The 25,607-nt window shown below is 33.6% G+C and overlaps 1 protein-coding gene across 25 annotated transcripts in view; it reads right to left on the bottom strand.

The window, feature by feature from the left end:
• RIMS2 (regulating synaptic membrane exocytosis 2) overlaps nt 1-25,607 on the bottom strand; it is a 775,539-nt gene that overhangs the window by 367,821 nt on the left and 382,111 nt on the right. For all 25 annotated transcript variants that reach the window (XM_054499558.2, XM_054499559.2, XM_054499562.2 and 22 more), the window contains one exon: nt 8,030-8,955. In XM_054499558.2, coding sequence (XP_054355533.1) covers nt 8,030-8,955 — 926 coding nt within the window. The remainder of the gene's footprint in view (nt 1-8,029; nt 8,956-25,607) is intronic.

The following is a 25,607-nucleotide window of genomic DNA, read 5'->3' as shown; positions in this document are numbered from 1 at the left end:
AACTTTCGACACCAAGTAAAGTATATGAAACAGCTTGACATTAGTTAAGATTCAGACATTAATTGTTGAAATAACTTTACCACAGTATAAGTTTCTCTTAAAATAGTTATTTTTTGTCTCACAATTTTGGGTTAAGTTCATTAAGAAAAGTCACCAAATCTGGTGACTTACATTTTCAAATTTTTCTGGACTTTGCTTTCCTGTGAGTTGATAATACTGTGATGGGTGTTTAATCTGGTAACATGTGATCCACATTCCATGGTGCCTTAAAGCTGTAACATTCAAAGTTCACTTTCCTTACCCTTTCTTAACATGACATAACGTGTGCACAGTTAATAAAAAATTAATGAAATGCCACAGCATGGCTGTGTGCATGCTACTCAAAACACTGTGGAGTTACAAACAAGTCACTGTAATTTGTAGTTGCTGAGCAGCACTGCAAAGCAATGAGAGCACAACATGTAATCTGTCTCAACTACTCAACTCTGTCATAAAAAAAGTATCAATGAAAGAATCGATAGGCAATACATAAATGACTGGGTTGGCTGTGTTTAAATAAAATTTAGTTTATATACACTAAAATTTAAATTTCATGCGATTTTCATATCACAAAATATTTAAGTTTTTTTAACCATTCAAAAATGTAAAAAACATTCCAAGCTCAAAAACAAGAGATATACAGAAAAGTGATGGGCTGAATTGGGTCCACAACCATAGTTTATCTATCCCTGATCTAAACTGCATTATTTGATCATTTTCTCAAGTGAGACTTCCTAATAAATGGATAATCTCCCACATGCAGTAAAAGTACATTGTATATCCAAAAGAATGAGGCTTAAATAAGAAGTCAAGTTGTTTTGCTGCTAAACCAACTCTAAAATCCTTTCACTTGTGTAATTTCTAGCACAGGCTAACAAAAATAAAAGCCTACCCCAGATACAATTTTCTAGGATGAATCAACTACCATATATGCAGTTAAATTTACAGTCCAAGATTTTACTCGTGTACCCCAAAGCTGGAATTCTAGAGCAAGAAAAAATGCTATCTTATTTCATGTTTCATACTCTAGTATTACATATTATTGACATTTGATATATTTTAGCTGAAAGAAATAATGAATAAAGGAATGAATGAATCTACTCTATACCTCTTGAAATATTGAATTAGTCTTAGACCCAACTTATCTGCTATTTCAATGCTTTTTCAGGTCAATTATAAATGCCCTATACACCATTTGTAATACCATTAGGGCATTTGCTCTTTTATGTCTCTCATCAATTAATAATAATAATATAATAATATATCCTCCACAAAAGTATACATTTTTCTATCCATTGAACAAATTTAATCATCAAATGTTTAAAGCTCTACTAAATATTAAAATCTAGGCATCCTCTACTGAATTCCAATCCAACATAACAGCCTTCACTTTCAATTAAAATTTGGGCCAGGCACAGTGGCTCATGCCTATAATCCCAGCACTTTAGGAGGCCAAGGCAGGCCGATTACCTGAGGTCAGGAGTTATAATGATGCCTAATATAGCAACAAAGGAATTTATTATATCCATGTAACATCAATGTGATTGAGTCCTTTTTTATTCAAGGGTAAAGTCCTAAGACTCACATTAAAATTGGAATAATTATTTAGCATAAGACTATTTTACCGATAGGTGGAGTGAATACATAAGAGAATAATCAATCTTTGACTTTTAAAATCTTTTACTTGTGAAAGTCTTAGTAAATTTTATTACAAGTCAGGAGTGGTGGCTCACAACTGTAATCCCAGCACTTTGGGAGGCTGAGGCAGGAGGATTGCTGGAGCCCAGGTGTTCAAGACCAGCCTGCGCAACATAGTAAGACCTCATCTCTAGTAAAAATTAAAAAATTAGCTGGGCTCGGTGGTGCAAGCCTGTGGTCCCAGCTACTTGGGGAGCTGAGACAGAAGGATTTCTTGAGCCCAAGACGTCAAGGTTGCAGTGAGCTATGATTAGCCACTGCACTCCAGCCTGGATAACAGAGTGAGACCCCATCTCAAATTAAAAAAAAAAAAAAGTTGTTATGTAGCTATCTAAGAATTTTTAACATATTCTTATTATTAGAATTAGTCATAAAAATTTTTGAGTCCAATTGGTTTAGGATTCCTTAGATGTTTAATTGGTCTTAAACACCACAAATTAATATTTTCCTCACACTGCTAATGTATATTGTCTTCAACAGCCTATCTTCTTTACAAACATATAGTAAATTCATTACTTAAAAATTATAAAAAATTATGAGATTATGTAAGTCAGTAAATTTCACTAATGATACTTACAACATCTAAACTCAGACAAATACAAAGCCGACATCTTTTGGGTTTGTTTTAAAAGCTTAAAGGATCATGCTTCTATCTGAAAGGTGTAGTCTATTTTTCCTTCCTCCTATGCTAGGTCTTTTCTCCAAATTAATCCACCACCATCTCCATTCACCCTCTCATCTTACAAAGTAAGTAAAAGTGTGTTGTGCTAATTTCAAAACTGTAAGAATTGATTCAAACGTTTCAAAATTTATAGCTAGAAAACTAAACACATGTATTCTTACATTTGTTAGGCCACTTTATACACAAAATTTTATACAGAAACAAAAAAAGGCCTGCAACTACCAGGTAAAAATAGTCAGATTAGGCCATGGAACACAGAAGAAACTAAAACTCTCCACAACAGACCTTAACTTAAAGAAGATCAAATGGGGCATCTTTTGTGCAGTTGGGCAAATGGTTGACAACATGGCTATTTAATTAAAGTGAAAACTTTCACTGGATTATAATATTAAGATTAAAATATATCTAATGAAGAGTTCAGAATCTATTGTACAAGATATTAATTTGCCACTGAAACCAGTTTCTAGACTTTTCTCCGAGTCTAAACGTGAAACACGAGCATCAAGTGAGTCACAAAATTCTAATATAAGTGAGTAACTTTAAAACATTTTTGGCCATAATCTACAGAAAGAAATATATATTTTACATTGTAACAAAACAAAAATTTACCAAACACAATTACACTTACTCTGTGAACTTGACTTTGATATTTTCTACTCTATTCTAGTCTACTCTTTTTTAAAAAATGATGGTTATGATCCTCTCAATTGGTTCTGAAAGTGAAGTGGGGAGGAGACCCAATGAAGTGGATAAGGATGAGGACGAGGGTTGGAGATGGTGAACTTTGCCCACAAGAAATATTTTGTAATGTCTGGGGATATTTTTGGCTGTCAAAACTGTGATTAGGGGTGCTACTGGCATCTAGTAGGTAGAGGCCAGGGATGCTCTTAAATACCTTACAAAGCATGAGATAGTGCAACACAATAATTATCCAGCCTCAAATGTTAATAGTGCTGAGGTTGAGAAAACTGCTATAGACTACTCAATGAGAAAATAATAGATCAAATTACAAATCCAATATTACCTTTTAAGGCTATGAAAAAAATACATTTTAAACTTTGAGAAGAATGTTCAAAATATTTAAATTCAGAAATACTATGACATTAGCAATCTAAGACTTACCTCCTTCTATAACCCAAAGGCAAAAAACAAACACACAAAAAACGAAAAAGAAAAAAAATCAATTTGCAATTTCCTAACCGAACAGAAAGTATGGGAAAGCGATCAATTTAGTGTTATAAAAAGCAAACTATATCACATTGAGTAAAAGAAAAGTGTTACGAGACATACAGAGTGTGCAAAAACCAGTAAATACAACTAATGCTTCTTTCCTCTGAAGTCCTATGGTACCTGTTTAGTACAATTGCCTTATATTGCTAGTCATTTTAGATTTTCAATTTCCAGAATAGACAAAATGTGTAACTCATTTCTACATTTTCCACTGGATCCAATCCAACACCTTGCAAATGATAGGCACTGAAAGAGTTCTTGGCAGAAAAATGAGTAAATAGGTGTTCAGTATTCAGTGACACACTGAATTACATCTCAAAAAGTTCAGCATATTCTTTCTACCCTGAAAACAAGCTTCATTCAATTAAGGACAGATCTTGGAAGAGATGAAACCAACACAAATGACCACATCCATATGACCACAATTATACTTTCATTCAAAGCTCTTGAGAGTCGTCCTATAGAAGTCTTAACTATCACAGAACATTAAGTAATCCAAAAATGATTTGAATACTGTATGATAAGTATTGTGTATACACCGTCTCATTTGATCCTTACAATGACTGAACAGTAAAGATACTATTATCCTGATTTACAGTTTTATAGGTAAAGAAACAGACCTAGAGCGGTTAAAAAGGTAGAACAAAATCACATAGTTAGTGAAGGACAGAACCAGGGTTTGATCATCCTCTTTTACTCCAAAACTGATACTTTTCCCATGAAACCTCTCTGTTTTTGTTACACAAACAATGGCCCAGTCATTGTAATTAGCAGCATCATTTAACAGAACATACTGAATGAAATGACATCTATTATAAATTTGAGTGAAACTCTGTATATTTAAAATAATGAAATCCATCTGAACTGACAAGTAAGAAATGAGCCAAAGTCACTAACACACCAATAAGGCTAAAGATAGAAGAAGAAAAGAAACAGAATATCCAAAAGGACAGCAGAGAAAAAAAAATTAGGTAGAGTAAATTATAAACTTGCTACCAATTTCCAAGGAATTTTATTATTTATAGACCAGGAAAGATTCTGCTATGTAGTAGAAGCTATGATGTACTAGGACCTCGAAAAAAAATTATTCTGCAATGATAATGTTCCCTGGTGCTATTTATAAAGTGTTGGTTAACATTTTAAAATTAGATAACTTGATGCAAATTTGCCTTGCATATTTTTGAAAGATTATGCACAAAATTGAAAAAAACAGAAAAGTAAAGACAAGGAGAAAGATATCTGAGTTGTAAAACACATTCTTTGGAGTTATTTAGTGTAGGGATAATAAAGCAAAGTGGTGATTATTTTTTAAAAGTTGGTTTGTTCTCAGAATGATGTCTCTCCATATAAAAATACAGAAAAACATGTTTAAAATTCACTAACAAAATTTCTTTAACTATTAGGAAGAATTTTCCAACATTAGTTAACTATCAAAGATGAATCACAATGTTAGATACTTCTAAAGGTAATTTATTCCCAAATCAAATTGCCAATTTTCCACAAATAATAAAAAAAAACACTACTTTAATGATGAAAAGTCAAGACATGATATAACTCAATCTCTTTCCCATAATATCCCAGTGTCTCAACAGCTACAATTTATCCTCACTGAATTCAATTATTGGGGAAATATCAAACAGAAAAAAGATTACTTCGTTCAAGTTTATTCTTCCAAATTCAAATTAAAGTGTAGTTTTCTGCCAAATACATCTGTGAAACAAATGATTAAATAAATGAGAAAGAGGACTATCTTCAACAGTGTCTATTAGAAGTTCAAGTTTTGGAATAAAAAAATGTGAGAGGCATTTTTTTTCTATATTTGATAAATGTTTTAGTTTTGCTAATTTGTTTCAAATACGATTTTAATTTAACTCATATATAGCTTTTTACTTATATGGGATTTTTACAAGTGGATACTTCAAAATACTAAAATAAAGATATCACATATAAAAAAGCTTTCAAGCACTGAATTCATACATTTCTGGGTTTTTTACATTTTTATGTGGTACAAGTGAAGGCATTACTTCAGCAAAGGATAAAAGAAATACCTACCAGATAGAATCTAAACCAAACCACCAAAGATAACAAAACTATCCTTTTTCTTATTTTTTAGTATCATGATATACTCTGGCAAATGTGAAAAATGACCAAACTAAAGATTATTAAATATACTTAAGGAAGTACTACAGCTTAGGGAAAATAAAATTTCTATATACTCCATAAAAAAATTAATTAAGATCGATAGTTGCTCTTTATAGATAACTATATTTTAATAAGCAAGTTTTTCTTAGTATTTATCATTTGAATGCAACAAATATGAAATATCCCTAATGTGATTTTTTAAAACTGCATATGCATTTCCCCAACCCTATTTGTTGAATAGTTTATCTCTCCCCCCTTGGATTGTAGTGCATTTTATATTTTATCATTGATTAGTTTTAATATATTGTATTAGACTTTCACTGATATGTCCAAATTTTCTATCAGTATCACATTTTCAATTATTGTCATTTTATACTATCTGGTCAAGTGAGTTCTCCCTCACTACTCTTAACTATTCTTACAAGTGTTGTTTCTTCCAGATTAACTTTAGAAATAAAATACTTCAAGGGTCCAATTGGTATTATGTCTAGAATGTTATTAACTCCAAAAGATTATCCGCAAAGAGCTTGCATCTTTATACTACTTAGCCTTCCTAATTAGGAACATGAAATGAACCGCTACTCACATCTTCCTTATGTTACTCAGTAAAATTTTATGGCTCTTCCTGTGGGCCCCTCATTTCTTGTTAGTTATTTTTATATCACAGTTTTTATTTTTAATTCAGAATGGAAACTCTTAATTAATGTGTTCTAACTAATTATTCTGGTACAGTATAAAATGATTCCATAATCATTTCATACCTAGCTCCTTTCTTGAATTCCCTTAGTGATTCCTGTTGATTCTATAAACAAAAAATGGACTATTCATCAAATAGCATAAGGAAATTGGGGGTAGGAGGTTGGTATGATACTCATCAATCTGGTATATTTTTGTCATACACCAAAATAAATTCCAGAATGTTTAAAAAGTTAATGGTTAAAAAATAATTTAAAAATGAGATGATATACAGTTAAATACTTAATTGATTTGGAAGTGAATAAAGAGCTTTTAAAGATGAAAATAATGGAAAAAAATCACCAAATACAAAGGTTTAGCTACATTAAATTCAACAGTTTCAAATAAACAAATTAAAATACTAGATAAACATTAAAATGAGAAATGCATTTGGCAAATAACAGTTAAATGGGGTAAAATCCTAACTATATAAAAAGTGCTTATAAATCAATAATAGAAAAACTAATACCCAGAGAAAGACGGGCAGAAGGAATTAAAGGAATGAACAGATAATTCACAGAAGATATCAAATGCAGATAAACGTATAAAACATTCAACTTTACAATCAAATTCAAATTAAAATGACAAAGAGATAGCATTTTTGTGGCTATTCAATTGGCAAAGATTTGGTGAATTGAGACTGAAAACTCAAGTACATCTGACAAGAGTAAAGCATGTTACAACCTTTTTGGAAAGCAATTTGGTAATCTGAATTAAAGCTTAAAATAATCCAAAGTACAAATATATATTTTTGAAATACTCAAGAGATGTAGGCAAAAAGTATGTATAAAGATAACCATTATAATTTACATTGGCAAATGGAAGCCACGGCAATGCCCCAAATAAAGAAATATGTAGTTTGTGGTATAATCTTATGATGGAATATTAGTGTAGCTACTTAAAACATATTACTAAAGAACATCTAATGGCTTGAAAAAAAACACTTATGATGTGATAACAATTGAAAGCATCAGTATACAAAATTATACATAGCATGATATCAATTTTATAAATCTATAAACCATACATGCATAGGAAAAAAAAAGAAAGAAAATACAATAAAAGGTTAACAATGGTTATATCTGGGGGAAAGAAATATGGATAACTTGCATTTCATTCTTTATGCCTTGAGGACTTTTTCAGATGTTTTATAGTGACTATATTGTTACTTTTATAAGGAGACAAAAAATAAATGTTATTTTAAAAACCACAGTTAATGGATATTTTTGAAATATGCTGTCAAATGATACAAGAAAACTTTCACAAACAAAGCAAGAAGGCAATTTTTAAAAATCAATAGAATATCATTCTGTCGTTCTTATACATGAACAAAAGAAGATACTTTTTATAACATGAAATTTTCTTCACACGTTCGATGCCATTAAAAGACTTTTAAAATAAAGCTACTAGTAATATCTATTAAATTTTCACTCAGAAATGCAATCTATTAAAAAAAATGCTTATCTAATCAATTACAGCAACATGTATGATTAGAAAGCTTACCTTTTTCACTTACACTCTCACTTTCAATCTCAACATCATCACAACTTGTATATTCGGGCGTGGAAGCCAATTCCTCCTCCGAACTGCTCAACGAAACCTGGCGCATTTTACCTCCTTTCTTTGATTTATGAGGCTTTGGTGGTGGAGGTCTCACTGACTCTGACTGGTCTGAACTGAGAGAATCATTCCTTAACATTGTTTCCATTTTTTCCCGTTTTGTTTTTCTTACAGCAGAGCTAGGATCTAAGTGGTGCTGTTTCCGTAGTGAGTCAGTACGCCTCAAGTCTGGTCTATCTATGGGTAGTGGACTCCTCCTGGGGGTAGGAGGACTATGGTTTGTGGTCCTTTGTGCATAAGAACTTGGTCCCTGAGCCTCTCGAGTTCTTTCCATTGAATAAGATCGCTGATTTTCCATGGCAACTCTACGTTCTGATATAGATCTTTGTCTTGATGGTCGGTCCATCCTTAGCATAGAAATCCTGGAATCTTCCAGGTCAGCATTTGCCAAAGAAACATCACTATGCCTTCTCTCATGCCGTGCCCGGGACACTTCAGCATGGATCCGCATTTGTTCTTCATAGGGTTGTGGCTTTACTGGATAACGGGCCAAATTCGGATCACTTCGGTAGCGTGACTGGTACTCTTCCTCTCTCCTTTGTCTTTCATATTCATCTCTGCTTTCCACATCCTCATCATCTACAATATATTCTTTGGAATGCCTATGACTTCTCCTGTTGGAGTCCCTATAACTTAAATGATCAGAGTCTTCATAAAACTGAGGTTCATGTTGAGATCGCCTATCAGCATAATCTGAAGGAGATCTAGGCATTGCGGTATCCGAAGTAGCATACTGTGAATATTCCTCTCTTTCTTCCCTTTGGTCGTATCTTCTATTCTGATCTCTGGACACAGATGGGCTTCTTTTCCTAAGTAACCAAAGGAAAACAGTGAGAAGAGCAAAAGTTTATCAATTTTACATTTCATTGATTTGCTGGCAGGTTGATGGATAACTAAGTAGTCCTTTTGCCTTTTTAAAATTTCATTTTAAAGGCATACCATAACAATGGTTTTAGTAGTATTCATTATATTCAGTTCAAATAAGTACTTTGTTGTGGTTATTAAGTGCCTGCAACATTATACCTGGAATATGCTTATGCTCCAAAATTAGATAATATGATATTCCACTGCTATAAAATAGCCTTTATTCTAATTTCCTTGCTTGGTTTGCTACATACACTTCTACTACCCACCAACTATTATTCAGCAGCTTAGAAAAATATTTCCTTCCATCTTCTCTATACCTAACATGCTGATATGAAAGTTACCTGAAAATGTAATGAAGCCAAACTGATTTGGCTCAAGAGTTGAATACTTTCTGACTAAAATTAAGTGCTGGCTCTTAAAAATCATTTTTCATTCATCATCTGTCTAGATCATTCCTAGTATTGGTTCACCTAAATTTTCATTTTATCATCATGTCTCCAACCTTTTTTATTGATCTAACTTGAGATAAGCAATTTAAATAGATAAATAATAATGATTTATTCATTACAAAAATCCTAGAAATCAGAAAAAACTGCTATTTTTATTCCATCTTCATTTAGATTAAGAACAGCTTGGTGATATTATTCTACTAAGTCTCCACATCTAACCCCTCATATTTCCTTATAGTCTCAGAGGAAGAAACTGCTTATTACCTTCTCAACTTACCCTTCTAACACTGGTAAAACCTAGTGAACCTTGCAATCACACATAATACCCTATTAACAAAATATTCACACTAACCTTTTCTCTGGAATAAACTTAGATAATATCAACTAGTAATCATGAAAAGCAATAGGATTAGAATCCTGAAGATAACAGAAAAGGTTTAGAAAACTATTATGGTGATTTTGCCAGGACATGAACAGGAGATAATGAAAGAGTGAAGTCAGTTGAAGTTAAAGATGACTAAGATTCAACAGTTCAGTTGTGAATTTCTTAGTCAATGGTTTCTTAGCCCAAAAGCAAGAGCAGAGAAAGGATACAGTAGAATGACCCAACCTGGCAAAATCAGCACTCTTCTCTAATATCTCCCCTGGGTCACAGAATCCCTTTTTCCTTCATATTTGGAACACAATCTGCCAATCTATCAATTACGTTCACTAACGAAAACAGAAGTTAGTCTAGGTTTTCCAGGTAGGAAGGGTTTAAATTCAGGAACCAGAAGCTACACAACAGTTGAATGGGCTACAGGAATAAAGGCCAAGAAAGTTAATGCTGATGATCTTAGCCTGAAGATGCAAAGACAAGGGTTCTCAAAATAGACATTAGAAAGCTGCTGTGAATGTCAAGAGTCTATGGAAATCTGCCAGCAATTATCTGAACCACCTACAGCATCAGGGTGGCCAATTAACAGGAGTTTGCCCAGGAGCCACTAAGACTTTTATATCTGCCCATCTGCTAGCCAACAACTAATGCTTGACAATAATGGCTTCTGTATATCCTCCACCTTTCAAATCTCATGTAAGTACAAAGCCAGGATAAACTCTAACCTGGAACTATAAAGGAATAAGTACTGTAGAAAGTGAAAAAATTAGTCTATCCCTTAAATGTTTTATAATTAAGAAAGTGGATGTGATATTTTTTAGCATTTACATTTATATATAAAACATTTAGGACTTAATTACGAATCTTTTAGATTACGATTGTTACATAAAACCATAGATTCCTACAGTTTAAAATTTACAATCAAAACAAAACATTCAAAAAAATTTGTAGTACCCAACACCCTATGATTCTGTGTATATGTGTGTGTGCACTGTGCATCATTCATTTTACTTTTGTCATTACTTTTATACATTTGACTAAAAAAAATACTCTAGCATGATAGTAGTCTATCATGAACACTAGATTTAAGGAATCTACAGTTCTTAGTCATACTTTTGTAATTAGCCAGTTATTTCAAACTCTATAACCATTAAATCCTTAGGCATTTGTGCCTTAGATTGAGAGGCATAGATTTTACATGTTAACTTATATATTACTTTAACAAACATGCATTAGGTAAGAAATAAATGCCACACACTATCTTATAAATTAGGAATGCAGAAATGATTAAGACACCTTCCTTGTTCTTAAGAGGGTGAATGATTCTAAAACCATCTTCCATTTCTTAGGTAATATGATTTTACAATATTGATACCACAACTTCATCAAGTTAATAAGCCTACATGAAAGCTTAATGCATTAAGGATTTCCCACAATACATTTAATGTTAAACTGAGTATTACAGGATAGAAGTTAAAAAAAGGAATATTTCATTCCTATCTTAAGGAATTAACATGAATTTTTGAAAGTAAGTAGAGTATAAAGTGAATACAGTGAGTCTTTATAACAGGGGATTATATTTTATCTTACAGATAAATAAGAATATTTACTTCCTATTATGGAATTCAGTTCCAAGAGAAAGGCTATTAATAATTAGTCCCTAGCAAGCCATCTAAGTACTTTTTAAAAATCATACCTTAGGAAAATTGAATTCAATGTTAAATCCAGCAATCACATTGTTCTAGAGATTATCAAATTTGCGAGAAATATGTGAATCATACTGTAGATGTCGATTTGTACTGGATTTAAGATTATAACCACTATAAAAATGGAACAGTGGTTATAATCAGAAATTGGGATGACTATTGTCACTGTTACAAAGACTTAGGTTTTCAAGAATACACTTTAAGGTATAGTACCTTACAGTACGTTAACACTATGCAAGAAACAAGGCAAGATTTCATTCTAACAATACACGTATCAAACCATGAAGAACCTGCAATCAATTATTTCAAAATAATAAATATTCTATCAAACAATTTTTACCAACTATATTATGAATTACTTCATATATACTGTCCTTTAAATTTTAAACATCTATCTTTCATAGATACTATATTCCTTTCAGGAACTAAATAAAATCAGTGTAAATTCAAGTAATGTGTTTCTACTGTATATCTTTGCTACTGGCCTTTATAAACAAGTCTTAGCATTTATTATCATCAGGTGGAAAATACCTAATAGTAAAGCAATATCACTGATAATTTGTACATTTCTCTAAAGAACCATAAGGCATTTAGCAGTATTTAATTCATCTGCTATAATACAAAGGAAAAGGAACGATTCGTCTAGGATTTTACATTTCACTTAATCCTTCAAAGACCCTGAGAAATTAAGAGGCAGAATCCAAAATTATGCCTTTCTTTAGTATAAAATGTATTTGTGGCATCATATAGTGCCTTACTCTTTACTCCTATGCATTCTATTAATCCTTATTTCTGTTATAACAATATCAGTATATATTTATATTCACTTGATATTTACCTAATATCGATTCACTTCTCTTTATTGCCACCTGTGTTGTTAGAACTGTTTTCTCTTTCACCATAGTATTCTGTCCTTAATTAGAACCAGTTTATAGAAAACCACATTTTAAACATCCTAAATCTACTGTAATAAGTATCATTTCTATTCCTTGCTTACAACTGTTTGTCATGTGGACTATTCAATCTATTTCTAAATATCCTAGCTTGTATAACACATCTGATGCTCCATTATAAATGTTATTCTAACTATGCAAAATAGTTGCGTAGGAAATCCTACCAATTAGACTCCTTAAATTCTACGTCCAAAAAGCATACTGCCTGATGAGAAAACTCCAAAGAAGCTTCTTTCCCAATTAAAATCACTTCCAGATTTCCCAAAGGCATCCAGGCTTTACATGGCATAAATTAATTCATCATGTTTTTATCATAACTTCCATTTTAATATTTACAGGCTTTACCATCTTAAGTGATTTGTGTTACTAATACCACCTATAATACTGACCATATTGATAAAATAATCATCAAATTGCTGAAAATATAGCCTAATGAACATTTGAAAACATTTATAAACAGTGAAAAATTACGTGGAAACCTACACTATAATATTTACATATTTTAACTCAACTGTAGAAATATGCAATTTTTAAAAATTATGACAACACTGGACATGTGGTGCAGAATTTGAAGATTACTAATTTTTGTAAATTCAAATTTTATATTATTAAATTAAGTACTACCTATATGAAAATTTCTGACTCATAAGCATTATTAGTAGAGATCATTAAAAAATTGTTACTTTATAAATAAAAATATGTAAATCATTCTTGAAAAATCAATAACCTGAAAAAATACCTACTCGTTTTTAAAAATCTTTATAAAGCATGGATATTGCTAAATAAACTAATGTAATACTTCATGAATACAATTACGCAATGCTAACTAACCACACAGTTTAAACATAATATTGCAACCAAATTCTAAAATTTTAAGTTGTTTAAACACATTAAATCAAGGATTTAACAGAAGTATATAATCCTGTAAAACATGAAAACAAAGGCCCGTTTCTATAATTCCTACAAAAAGCTTTTAATAAATCAATTTCTATTTATAAAAAAACAAAAATATATAAATTTTTACATATCCCAATGAATATTTAATATATTTTTACTGTTTTACCTTTGTTCAACCAATGCACATCTGTCGAGCATGAAGCATCATGTTGACAAAAATACATCAACAGTGTGCCAGGCAGTGCTTTCATTTAATCCTTCTAGCCCTGGCAAAATCATAGGAGCTATCCTTAATCAGATGATTTGAAAGTCTCTACTTGCTTACAATCGTTTTATTTCAAAACTCAGTTACTAAAAATTTACACAAAAACAACACTCATTCAAAGGATGGAGTCATAGAATCCTCTAGTGATGGGCCTGTTAAGAAAAAGGTTATTCTTTAATGCTGTTACTATGTGGCTGTATATAGCTCCAGGTCAAGTAAGAATGTACCCTGTAAGGAGGATTATGGTACTTAGCTGATTAGTGCCTCACAATACTGAACACCAAACGCAAGCTGCATCCAAGGCATTCCTGGGCACTATGCTTAAAACTGGTGGATTTAGAAATGTATAAATCACCTTCTCCTATATGAATTGCAGTACTTCTAAAATAACAATTCTATGTGCTTCTTATTGATAATTGTGCTGCTTAAGCTTTCACCATAAAATGTATAGTGATAGTTTAACAGGCCTATTCTGTAACTTCTTTTCAATTATTCACTAACAAGTTTCTTAATCTTCAGTAAAAAGGCAATGTTTCCCCAAGGGTTCAAGAAGCAGCAGTTTTTGTAGAAATTTAATAAAAAGTAATGTGCTCCATTCATTAAGAAGTTGGTTAGACACTAAGTTTAAATCAAATTTTGCTCATTTTAATTTATCAATTAACATCTCAATGCTCTTTCAGTGATTTAAAAAAATTAAAAAGAATTTAAATAAGGCCACACAAATTCCTTCCTAGCAAAAGCCAGTTATCTGGATACTAATATTACAACTCTGAAAGTTATATTTAAATGTTTCCAAATAATTTTATATAAAACTGAAAAAAGGCCAGTGTTAGACGAGTAGAAGAAGATTAAAAAGTGCTGTGCTGTTTTTAGATCTCACAAACAGCAAGTTTAAATGAAGGTCTAGGAATATATGATAGTACCATTCAACTATTTGTATAGGTATTCACCTCTATCATTTTATTTTAGAATCAAATGGAGGTCTTGAAAAGATTGGGGGGAAGATGTGGACAGAGAATGCGATTTTTTTACCTCTCAGATTTCTAATAAAGACTGGTGGATTATTCAAAGAGAAAGGCAATAAAAATTCAAAATAATTCATTTTCATAGGAATGTAAAACCAATAATTTCAACCATACAGACCCCAAAGTTCATATCAAACTGAAAAGAAATCCATTTGCCCACAGCTTATTTTTATTCTTAAGTCAAGAAAATTTCAGAAACTTTGCAGTTAATAGCAATCCTTCTTCCTCTTTACTTTTCCTTCCATTCACTTTTACCACCTCAGTGAGTTCTCTTGGTGGTGTTCCTCCAACTGTAACGCACACTCTGGTGCCAATGCCCTTCTCTATCAATCATCTTGTTTCTAGCTCCTCTTATTCATCTACCCCAGACTTTCATTTGTATCACCTTTAATACCACTACTGCTTTCCCTTCACTCTCTACTGATCTTTCTGGGGCTCCAATTTCCTTCTCCCTTTCTCTTTAGAGTGTTTATTCTCCTTTCAGGACTATTTTCCTCATTTTTAACTCTTTACTCTTAACATGTTTTCTTTTGTTTATTGCTTTTGTAACTACTTCCCATGCATTCAAATTTTTGAGGACCCAAATTGGGATCTAAAAGGTTTTCATGAGAATAACTGTAATCTTATTATCCAGTTAAGATTACAATTGGATCTTAAAATACAAAACAACAAAAAGATTCTATGAATCAGATGCTCGTTAAATTAATTTTTATTTTATTCATGACAATATTTTCAACTCGTATTTAAAAGATGAAGGTTCTTAGATATTCAAATCTCTAGAAAATGGTGCACAATTGATGATCTCCTCGGGGGATCAATAATGATTAGTGAGATTGAATCAGCAATAAAAAAATCTTCAAACAAAAAAAAAGCTCAAGAACAGGTGAATTCACACATGAAATCTACTAAACATTCAAAGAAGATCTGGTACCAATACTACTGAAACCATCAAAAGATTAAGAAGGAGGGAATCCTACCTGACTCATGCTATGAAGCCAGTATCACTCTGATATCAGAGCCAGGAAAGGACACAACAAAAAGAAAGAGATAGAGATCAATATCTCCGATGAACTGAGATGCAAAAATCCTCAACACAACAAATACTAGCAAACCAAACTTAATAGCATATCAAGAAGATAACTCACCACAATCAAGTAGGTTCCATTCCAGGCATGAAAGGATGATTCAACATACACAAGTCAATAAATGTGATTCACCACACATAAAATACCTGGGAATATACTTAACCGAGGAGGTTGCTTTAGTCTGTTCTCACACTGCTATAAAGAAATACCTAAGACTGGGTAATTTAAAAAGGAAAGAGGCTTAATTGACTCATAGTTCTGCATGGCTGTGGAGGCCTCAGGAAACTTACAATCATAGCAGAAGGAGAAGAAAAGACATGTCTTACATGGCAGCATGCAAGAGTGAGTGTGTGTCAGTACAGGAAAAACTACCATTTATAAAACCATCAGATATCGTGAGAATTCACTCACTACCAAGAGAACAGCATAGGAGAAACCACTGCCATAAATCAAATCACGTCTCAACAGGTCTCTCCCTAAACACCAGGGGATTACAACTCAAGATGAGATTTTGGTGGGGACACAAAGCCTAACCATATCAGAGGTGAAAGATCTCTACAAGTAGAACTACAAAACATTGATGAAAGTAATCATAGATGACACAAAGAAATGGATAAACATCCCATGCTCATGGATTGGAAGAATCAATATCATTAAAATGATCATACTGCTCAAAGCAATCTACAGACTCAACACAATTCCTATTAAAGTATCAGCATCCTTTTTTCACAGAATTAAAAAAAATCCTAACGTTCATATAGAACCAAAAAAAGAGCCTGAATAGCCAAAGTAATTCTAAGCAAAATGAACAAAGCTGGAGGCATCACATTACCTGACTTCAAATTAAACTATAAGGCTACAGTAAATAGAATGGTATTTGTATAAAAGTAGACATATAGACCAATGGAACAGAATAGATAACCTAGAAATAAAGCCAAATACCTATAACCAACAAAACATACACTGAGCAGCAGAGTAAACAGACAATCCACAAAGTGGGAGAAAATCTTCACAATCTATACATCTGACAAATGACTAATATCCAGAATCTACAAGGAACTCAAACAAATAAGCAAGAAAAAAACAAACAATCCCATCAAAAAGTGGGCTAAGGACATGAATAGACAATTCTCAAAAGAAGATATACAAATGGACAACAGACATATGAAAAAATACTCAACATCACTAATGATCAGGGAAATGCAAATCAAACCCACTATGTGATACCGCCTTACTCCTGCAAGAATGGCCATAATCAAAATATCAAAAAAATAATAAATGTTGGTGTAGATGCAGTGAAAAGAGAACACTTCCACACTGCTGGTGGGAATGTAAACTAGTACAACCACTACGGAAAACAGGAGATTCCTTAAAGAACTAAAAGTAGAACTACCATTTGATCTCACTACTGGGTATCTACCCAAGGGAAAAGAAGTCGTTATACGAAAAAGGTACTTGCACATGCATGTTTATAGCAGCATAATTCACAATTACAAAAATATGGAACCAGCCCAAATGCCCATCAATCAACGAGTGGATAAAGAAACTGTGTTATGTGTATGTGTGTGTGTGTGTGTGTGTATATATATATAAAATAGTGTGTGTATATATATACAATCCACACACACTGGAATACTACTCAGCCACAAAAAGGAACGTAATAATGGCATTCGCAGCAACCTGGATGGGATTGGAGACTATTATTCTAAGTGAAGTAACTTAGGAATGGAAAAGCAAACATCATATGTTCTCACTCATAAGTGTGAGCTAAGCTATGAGGATGAAAGGCATAAGGACGATGGACTTTGGGGACTCAGGGGGAAAGGGTGGGAAGGGGGTGAGGGATAAAAGGCTACAAATTGGGTTCAGTGTACACTGCTCAGGTGATGGGTGCACCAAAATCTCACAAATCACCACTAAAGAACTTACTCATGTAACCAAATACCACCTGTTCCCCAAAAACCTGTGGAAACAAAAAATTTTAAAAAATCAGACCACCCTACTTCTTCATAAGGTGTTTTTTAAAATATAAGTTTGGATTTACAAAAAAAAAAATACACTGGGGAAGGGATACCTTGTTCAATGAATGGTGCTTCGAAAATTGGATAGCCACATTCAGAATAATGAAACTGGATCCCTATCTCTCACCTTTGTCAAAAATTAACTCAAGATGGATTAAAGACTTAAATATATGATCTAAAACTGTAAAAATTCTAGAAGAAAACTTAGGAAAAACTCTTCGGGACATTGACTTGGCAAAGAATTTATGACTATTATCCCAAAAGCAAAGGCAACAAGCAAAAATAAATAAGACTTAATTAAACTAAAAAGCTTCTGCACAGCAAAATAAATAATCAACAGAGCACATAGACAACCTAGAGAACAGGAGAAAATATTCACAAACTGTATATGCAACAAAGGACAAATATCTAGATTGTACAAGGAAGTCAAACAAATCAGCAAAAAATCCAAATAATCCCACTAAAAGTAGACAAACAACATGAACAAACATTTCTCTTAATCCAGTCTATCAAAAAAAAAAAAAAACATTTCTCAAAAGAAGATATAGAAGTTGCCAAAAAACATGAAAAAATTCTTAACATCTCTAATCACAAGGAAAATGCAAATTAAAATCACAGTGAGATACTATCTTACCCCAGCCAAGAATGGCCATTATTAAAAAGTCAGAAAACAATAGATGTTGGCACAAATGTGCTGAAAATGCAACGCTTATACACCACTGGTGGAAATGTAAATTAGTACAGCCTCTATGGAAAACAGTATAGAGATTTCTCAAAGAACTAAAACGAGATCTACCATTCAATTCACCAAACCCACTACTGAGAGTATCCACCCAAAGGAAAAGAAGTCATATTAAAAAGACACCTGCACCCATTTATCACAGTACAATTTACAATGGCAAAGATGAGGAATCAATCTAAGTGCCCATCATCTGATGAGTGGATAAAGAAAATGTGGTACATATATACTATGGAATACTACTCAGCAATAAAATATGAGGAAATCATCTCTTTTGCAGCAACTTGGATGGAACTGGAGGCCATTACCCTACATGAAGTAACTCAGAAATGGAAAACCAAATATTGTATGTTCTTACTTATAAGTGGGAGCTAAGCCATGGGTATAAAAGGTACATGGAGTGTATAATGGACATTGGAGACTCAGAACTGGGGAGAGTGAGATGCGAGTGAGAGATAAAAAAATCACCTATTGGGTACAATACACACTATATAGGGGACAGGTACACTAAAAGCTCAGGTTTCACTACTACATAATTCATCCATGTAACCAAAAACCACTTGTACCCCTAAAGCTATAGAAATAAAAAAATATTAATCTCTTTTTAATAATTCTGCTCTTGAAGTAAATCTCTCTTCAATAAAGCTCTCTTATCTTCTTGCCAGCTTCTTTCCCAACACTCCTATAGAAATTTCCTCTGCCAGTGATGCATTAGAGCCAGCAAAAAACCAAAACAAACAAACAAACAAACAAAAAAGTGTGGTGCTTGCTGGAGCTAGGCCCCAAATAAGATGAAGAAGCATATGCAATCAGACACTGGTGAGGCTGAGCTTTGTGAAAGAAGGTTGTTAAATTTCAACAAGTGTTTCTATGTGATCTGATCATATTTTAAACATGGTGTTCTTTTTTAAACACCACATTAAAAGAGGGATATCAACTAAGAGGCATGTCTGAGACCATGAGAATGATGAGTCACCAGATTAGACAACACAGTTAGAATTTTCTTTTAAATGTGGACACGTTTTTAACATAAATTCCTCCAAATTACGTGTTTTTAACACTTTTATAGAAAAGTTTCTTTAGCAATTTTAAAAGTAACTGATAGAAAATAATTTCACACTGTGAAATTACTTGTTTAGCCTTTAATTTAAATCTATTCTCTAAAAATGTGTTAGATTACAAGACAAAAGTAGCTGACTTTCAGGGTTACTTAGTCTTCTGAATGAAGAAAATAGGAAATGTACTCTGGAAGCAACTGTAATGAAGTCTGTTGTTGGCTTTCTGTCATCTATTTCTCTTTCTTCTTAAAATGGAAGGAATGTCTCCTCCATTCTAAGCTTTGTGGTTTTGATTGAACTGGCCTCAACTGCTTCAGGGTTGAGCCATGATTAGCAGAGCTAATCAGAATGTACCATTTCTGTTCAGAATGATTAGCACAATGACCTAAGCTGGTCCAATCACAGTGCCTCTTAAGGTCATTGGTCTGACAGCACTGAGACATAGACTTATTGTTTCATGATTGAGAGTTCATGTTACTCTCACAGCTACTGGAAGAAAATTTAAGGGCATAAGTCAGAGAGCCTTCCCCAAATGGAGTCAATATCCACATAGTGACAATTAAAAATAGAAATAAAGAAATTAGGTTCTAAGTCGCTTTACAGGAGATTCAGGATCAATCCCCACCTGAATCAACTCATGTACTTCCGAAGTTTCAAGGAGGTAAACAAATAAATTATCTTTAATTTTAATGCCAGCCTCATTTGGCGTTTCTATTACTTGAACCTAAACTTTTCTTTGCTGACACAGAATCTGTGACATAGATAGACCCCAAAATCTGTATGTTGCTTTCTCATCAGCTGTCATGATGCTTCTGAGCTCTGTTTCTATGAAAATTGTTTTTTTCCTTTCTGAAATATAGGCACTCTGGCACCTTTATATATGCTGTAGTCATATGGTTTCTTTAAAGTATTTCCAGTTTTACAGTAAAAATAGTCACTTAATGAGATGAAAATCTTTCCTGAGATTAAAAATCAAAATATTGCATATTTAATATCACATTTTACAAGATAATTCTGACGTTGGGCTTGTTCTATTTAAGGCTAGAAAGAGATAACAACAAACCACATGCAACATGTTTCAAGCAACAGCAACAAGCTGCTTTTTTAAAGTAATTCTCAGTAAACTATCCCTTGGCCAACTGCTAACCTAATTCAGAAACAGAAAAAAGAGGTACACGACACATGAAATATTACCTCTATTACTGACAAAACAGAAATTGTATAATTGGTCTCCATGTAAGAAGTGGGATTCCTAATACAAAAACTCAGAATCATACAGACACACCCATCCAGGCAAAGACTACATTGGTCTGAGACTATTTTACAGCCTGTTTCTATAAAACTTGTGGCAGGAACAGGAATGTACGCTTTCTGTGAGCATCTTGTTTCCAAGAGAAAGAGGAAAAACAAAGAAATTGCTACTTATGCTCACTTCCTTATCCCAAGGGGCAGAATAGAAGAGGGAGTAGGAGGAAGCCAGGAATATTATTTTAAAGCAGCTCCATTCATGAGGGAGGAAATATAGGAGTAAAAAGGAGGATATCCTATCTACCAAAACATTTTAAGTCTAGAGTTGTGTTCAGTTAAAGCAGCTCTAGTGCACCCAGAACTTCATGATTTAGGGTTCAAATAACACTTTTCTTAAACTGAAAGTTGACAAGATAGCAGTAAGAATTAATAGCTTTATAAAATCCATAAAAGAACCAAAGGCAAAGAGAATGTGGCAAATACAGTTGGTTGCCTACTGAATATCTAATCTCTCTACTTTCTTACAAATAGAATCCAAATTTTATTCAGGGCAGCAGTGTGCCTGGTCTAACAAATTTCTTTTCTGGGTTTTCTCATGGCTGTGATTCAGATCAATAAGATTTAGATACAAGTTTATTAGGTACAGTTTCTACAAAGCTACGTATTCTTGGTGAAAAGACATAAGCCCAATAGGCCTACACCTTTCATACTTTATTCTTTCAACTTCTTAACTGTAATGTGGTCCTACGAGCTATAACACAATAGCCCTCTTAATCTTGAGTTTGAGAGCCACACATTGTAGTAGCAGGGCATTAAGCAAGAGGAACACAGGTCTCTGTTAACTTCCTTGAGCATAGTATCATCTTGAGCTGTCTACCTCCAGACTTCTTTTTACATGAGAAAAACATAAACTTCTTTATTTAAGCATGTGGTTATGAGATCTATGTTACATATAGTTAAACATAATGTCAACTAAAGCCGACTCGTCTCAAGTGAGAACTCTTTAAGACATCTAGGCTCATTAGTCAATTAACAACAAACTTGTTATAAACAAGTAAATAAAAGGCTACAATAGATACAAGTGGTCTAGGAACAACAAATATGTGCAGGTTATCTGATGAAATACAAGCCAAGGAGAGAGTGATTTCAAATAAGAGACAGAACAGTACAACACAAGTCATAATTCCTTAATCAGTGGCTGCTGGAGCCAAGAGTCTATCATGAGCATCTCCTCCCAATTCTGTGTTCCGTGATGTCACATTGGTAGCTTAAACTCAGCCATGGATACTGACACCACGGAAATAGGCTAATGCAGTAAATCAGGTCTTTTTTCTTTGGTAAGCTTGTTGTCAAATATTTACCAGCACATCACTGCTTACAGGCCACTGTACAGTTAAGCAAGAGTCTAGAAAAAAATGTGCAATGGGTAGCCAAACTGCTAATGCTGTTCATCCAGAGACTTTATTATTGTAAAGAATACCTAACGTATGGTCTGACATTTAGCAGTAACTCAGTCATAGTTTGAGAAAACAAGACAGTAGGAGAGAAAGAAAGAATTCGTTCTTGGCATTATAACTATAGAGTTAATTTTACTTCCCAAAAGAACTAAATGTAAAAAAAACCAAACACCTTCGGTTTTAATTTAAAGACACCCAAAAATCAATGCAATTCTTTGAATATGTCATTCTACCCCTGATCCTACACAGTCTTTTGAGTTGCACGTTGTGACAGAGTTTAAGTGTGTTTATGAAATCAGAACACGTCAGAGCATTAAAAAAACCTTTGTAAATATGGTTTCCAAAGAGCTAACGGCTAATGTAATGACAGTAAGCAGGAAGAGTGTCAGACTTCATTTAAAGTAGATCATATAGAAAATAAAAAAACCTGAAAGTAGTTACCACTAGATGGCACTAGAATATACAACTGAATCTACACATTTGTATCCACAAAAAAAAATTATACTAGATTTTTATATTATACAAAATCCCTTTGACTTTATTTATTTATTTATTTATTTATTTATTTATTTATTTATTTAGACAGAGTCTTGCTCTGTCGCTCAGGCTGGAGTGCAGTGGTGCAATCTCAGCTCACTGCAACCTCTGCCTCCCAGGTTCAAGCGATTCTCTTGCCTCAGCCTCCCAGGTAGCTGGGATTACAGACACTCTCCACCGCATATTTTTAGTACAGATGGGGTTTCACCATGTTGGCCAGGCTGGTCTTGAACTCTTGACCTCAGGTGATCCATCCACCTCGGCCTCCCAAAGTGCTGGGATTACAGGCATGAGCCACCGCGCCTGGCCCTTTTACATTATTTTCTTTTATTATTATTATTATTATTATTATTATTATTATTATAACACTTTAGGCTCTATGGTACATGTGCGCAACGTGCAGGTAAGTTACATATGTATACATGTGCCATGCTGGTGCGCTGCACCCACCAACTCGTCATCTAGCATTAGGTATATCTCCCATTGCTATCCCTCCCCCCTCCCCCCACCCCACAACAGTCCCCGAAATGTGATGTTCCCCTTCCTGTGTCCATGTGTTCTCATTGTTCAATTCCCACCTATGAGTGAGAATATGCGGTGTTTAGTTTTTTGTTCTTGGGATAGTTTACTGAGAATGATGATTTCCAATTTCATCCATGTCCCTACAAAGGACATGAACTCATCCTTTTTTATGGCTGCATAGTATTCCATGGTGTATATGTGCCACATTTTCTTAATCCAGTCTATCATTGTTGGACATTTGGGTTGGTTCCAAGTCTTTGCTATTGTGAATAATGCCGCAATAAACATACGTGTGCATGTGTCTTTATAGCAGCATGATTTATAGTCCTTTGGGTATATACCCAGTAATGGGATGGCTGGGTCAAATGGAATTTCTAGTTCTAGATCCCTGAGGTATTGGAATTATTTATATCATACTTCTTTGCACAAAGAATTTGAAATGGCACAAAAATAAGATGCAGAAAATAGTTAAATAGAAATTGAAATTGGGATCAAAATCAGAAGTGGCAGCAGAGGCCATAAATGAAAGTTGGATAAAATTTGAAAAAGGCTTATAAAACATGACACACATTCTGAACTTTTATCCTATAGACAAAAGGGATATCATTAGATGTTTTGTATTAGCAGATATTCTGGTTGTAATCCTATGGTTAAACCTAGGGACCAGGAACAAATCTAGTGTTATAAACATCAATTGGATTATTCCAATAATCCAAGTAGGAAATTATGAGGTCCTGAATTAAAGCAGTGGAAGAGAATGAAACAAAATATATTTAGGAGGCAAATTCTGTGGAACTTTAGATGTAGGAAGTAAGAAAAAATAAACGTTGACTATGTTTTTTTTTCTTGAGGGGCAAAATGAATAAGATTTGGAATAGAGGAAAAAGAAAGTTTGTAGAAAAAATATGTTCTATTGACCAATAAATAAATATATTTAATAAACAACACTGAACAGAAAGAATTTGACAGTGTTTTCCTGTCATTAATAAAAGTCTACATGGCAGATTCTATTTCTATAATGGGTATAAGGGCTTGAAGACATTATGCCATTGATGTGTAAAGAATGTTATTTTTTTTTATTATTGCAGTGGTGTAGTGGTGGTGGTGGTGGTGGTAAGAGTGGTTTAGCTAAACTTAGCACTGAGTTGTGGGCACTTTACATATATCCACTAATTCATTTTTCAAAATAATCCTGTGAAGTACTATTATTATCATCCCCATTTTTCAGATGTGTAAACTGAACCCAAAGTTATTTACTTTGCCTAAAATCACACAGCTGGTAAATAGTAGAAAAGGAATTTAAAACTAGTGGAAAAAAAAAAAAAGCTATCCTTATAGCTATCAGCTGTTAGCTGACCTAGTTGCTACCAGCTGGGCTCTGATTCCCCCTAGTACACATAAACAATTTCACAGAATATCAACATCAGCCAAAGGCTCACTGTAACTATTATAGAACAAAGGAAAAACAATACTACTGCATCATCATGTCTGAACAGAGATAAAGGCAAAGATGCCGTGCAACCAAAAATAACCAAACATTTCCCTCCCCTAACTGCCACAAGTGACTATTCTTCTCCAGTAACAACTCTACCACTGTTCTGTTGATCCCATCTCCAAGATTAAAATTAAGATCCTCAAACTGCCCCCACTTTCTAAAAGCATCAAACTCAACAAAGACCCCATTTTTGAAATCCTCCCTCAAATCACCTAATACAAGCCCAACTTGTATAAGTGCCCCTTAACTCCTTCTTATTGAGATAACCCACAGTTTCACAAGGTTTATGTCCTGCCTTGCTGTAGCCAACCTTTTTTTAAATTAGAAATGTGTTCCTTGTCGGGCGTGGTGGCTCACGCCTATAATCCCAGCAATTTGGGAGGCTGAGGCGGGCAGATCACCTGAGGTCAGGAGTTGCAGACCAGCCTGGCCAAAATGGTGAAACCCCATCTCTACAAAAATTAGCTGGGCGTGGTGGTGGGTGCCTGTAGTCCCAGCACTTGGGGAGGCCAAGACGGACAGATCACTTGAGGTCAGGAGTTCAAGACTAACTTGACCAACATGGTGAAACCCCGTCTCTTACTAAAAATAAAAAAATTAGCCAGGAGTGGTGGTGGGTGCCTTTAATCCCAGCTACCCAGGAGACTAGCTTGAACCCAGGAGGTAGAGGTTGCAGTGAGCAGAGATCACGCCACTGCACTCCAGCCTGGGCAACAAGAGCGAAATTCCGTCTAAAAAAAAAAAAAAGTGTTCCTGGTTGT

Source organism: Pongo pygmaeus, chromosome 7 (genome assembly GCF_028885625.2).
Source record: "Pongo pygmaeus isolate AG05252 chromosome 7, NHGRI_mPonPyg2-v2.0_pri, whole genome shotgun sequence".
Taxonomy (NCBI): Eukaryota; Metazoa; Chordata; class Mammalia; order Primates; family Hominidae; genus Pongo; species Pongo pygmaeus.
The sequence above is the reverse complement of the archived record's forward strand: the minus strand, read 5'-3'. Positions and strand labels throughout refer to the sequence as shown.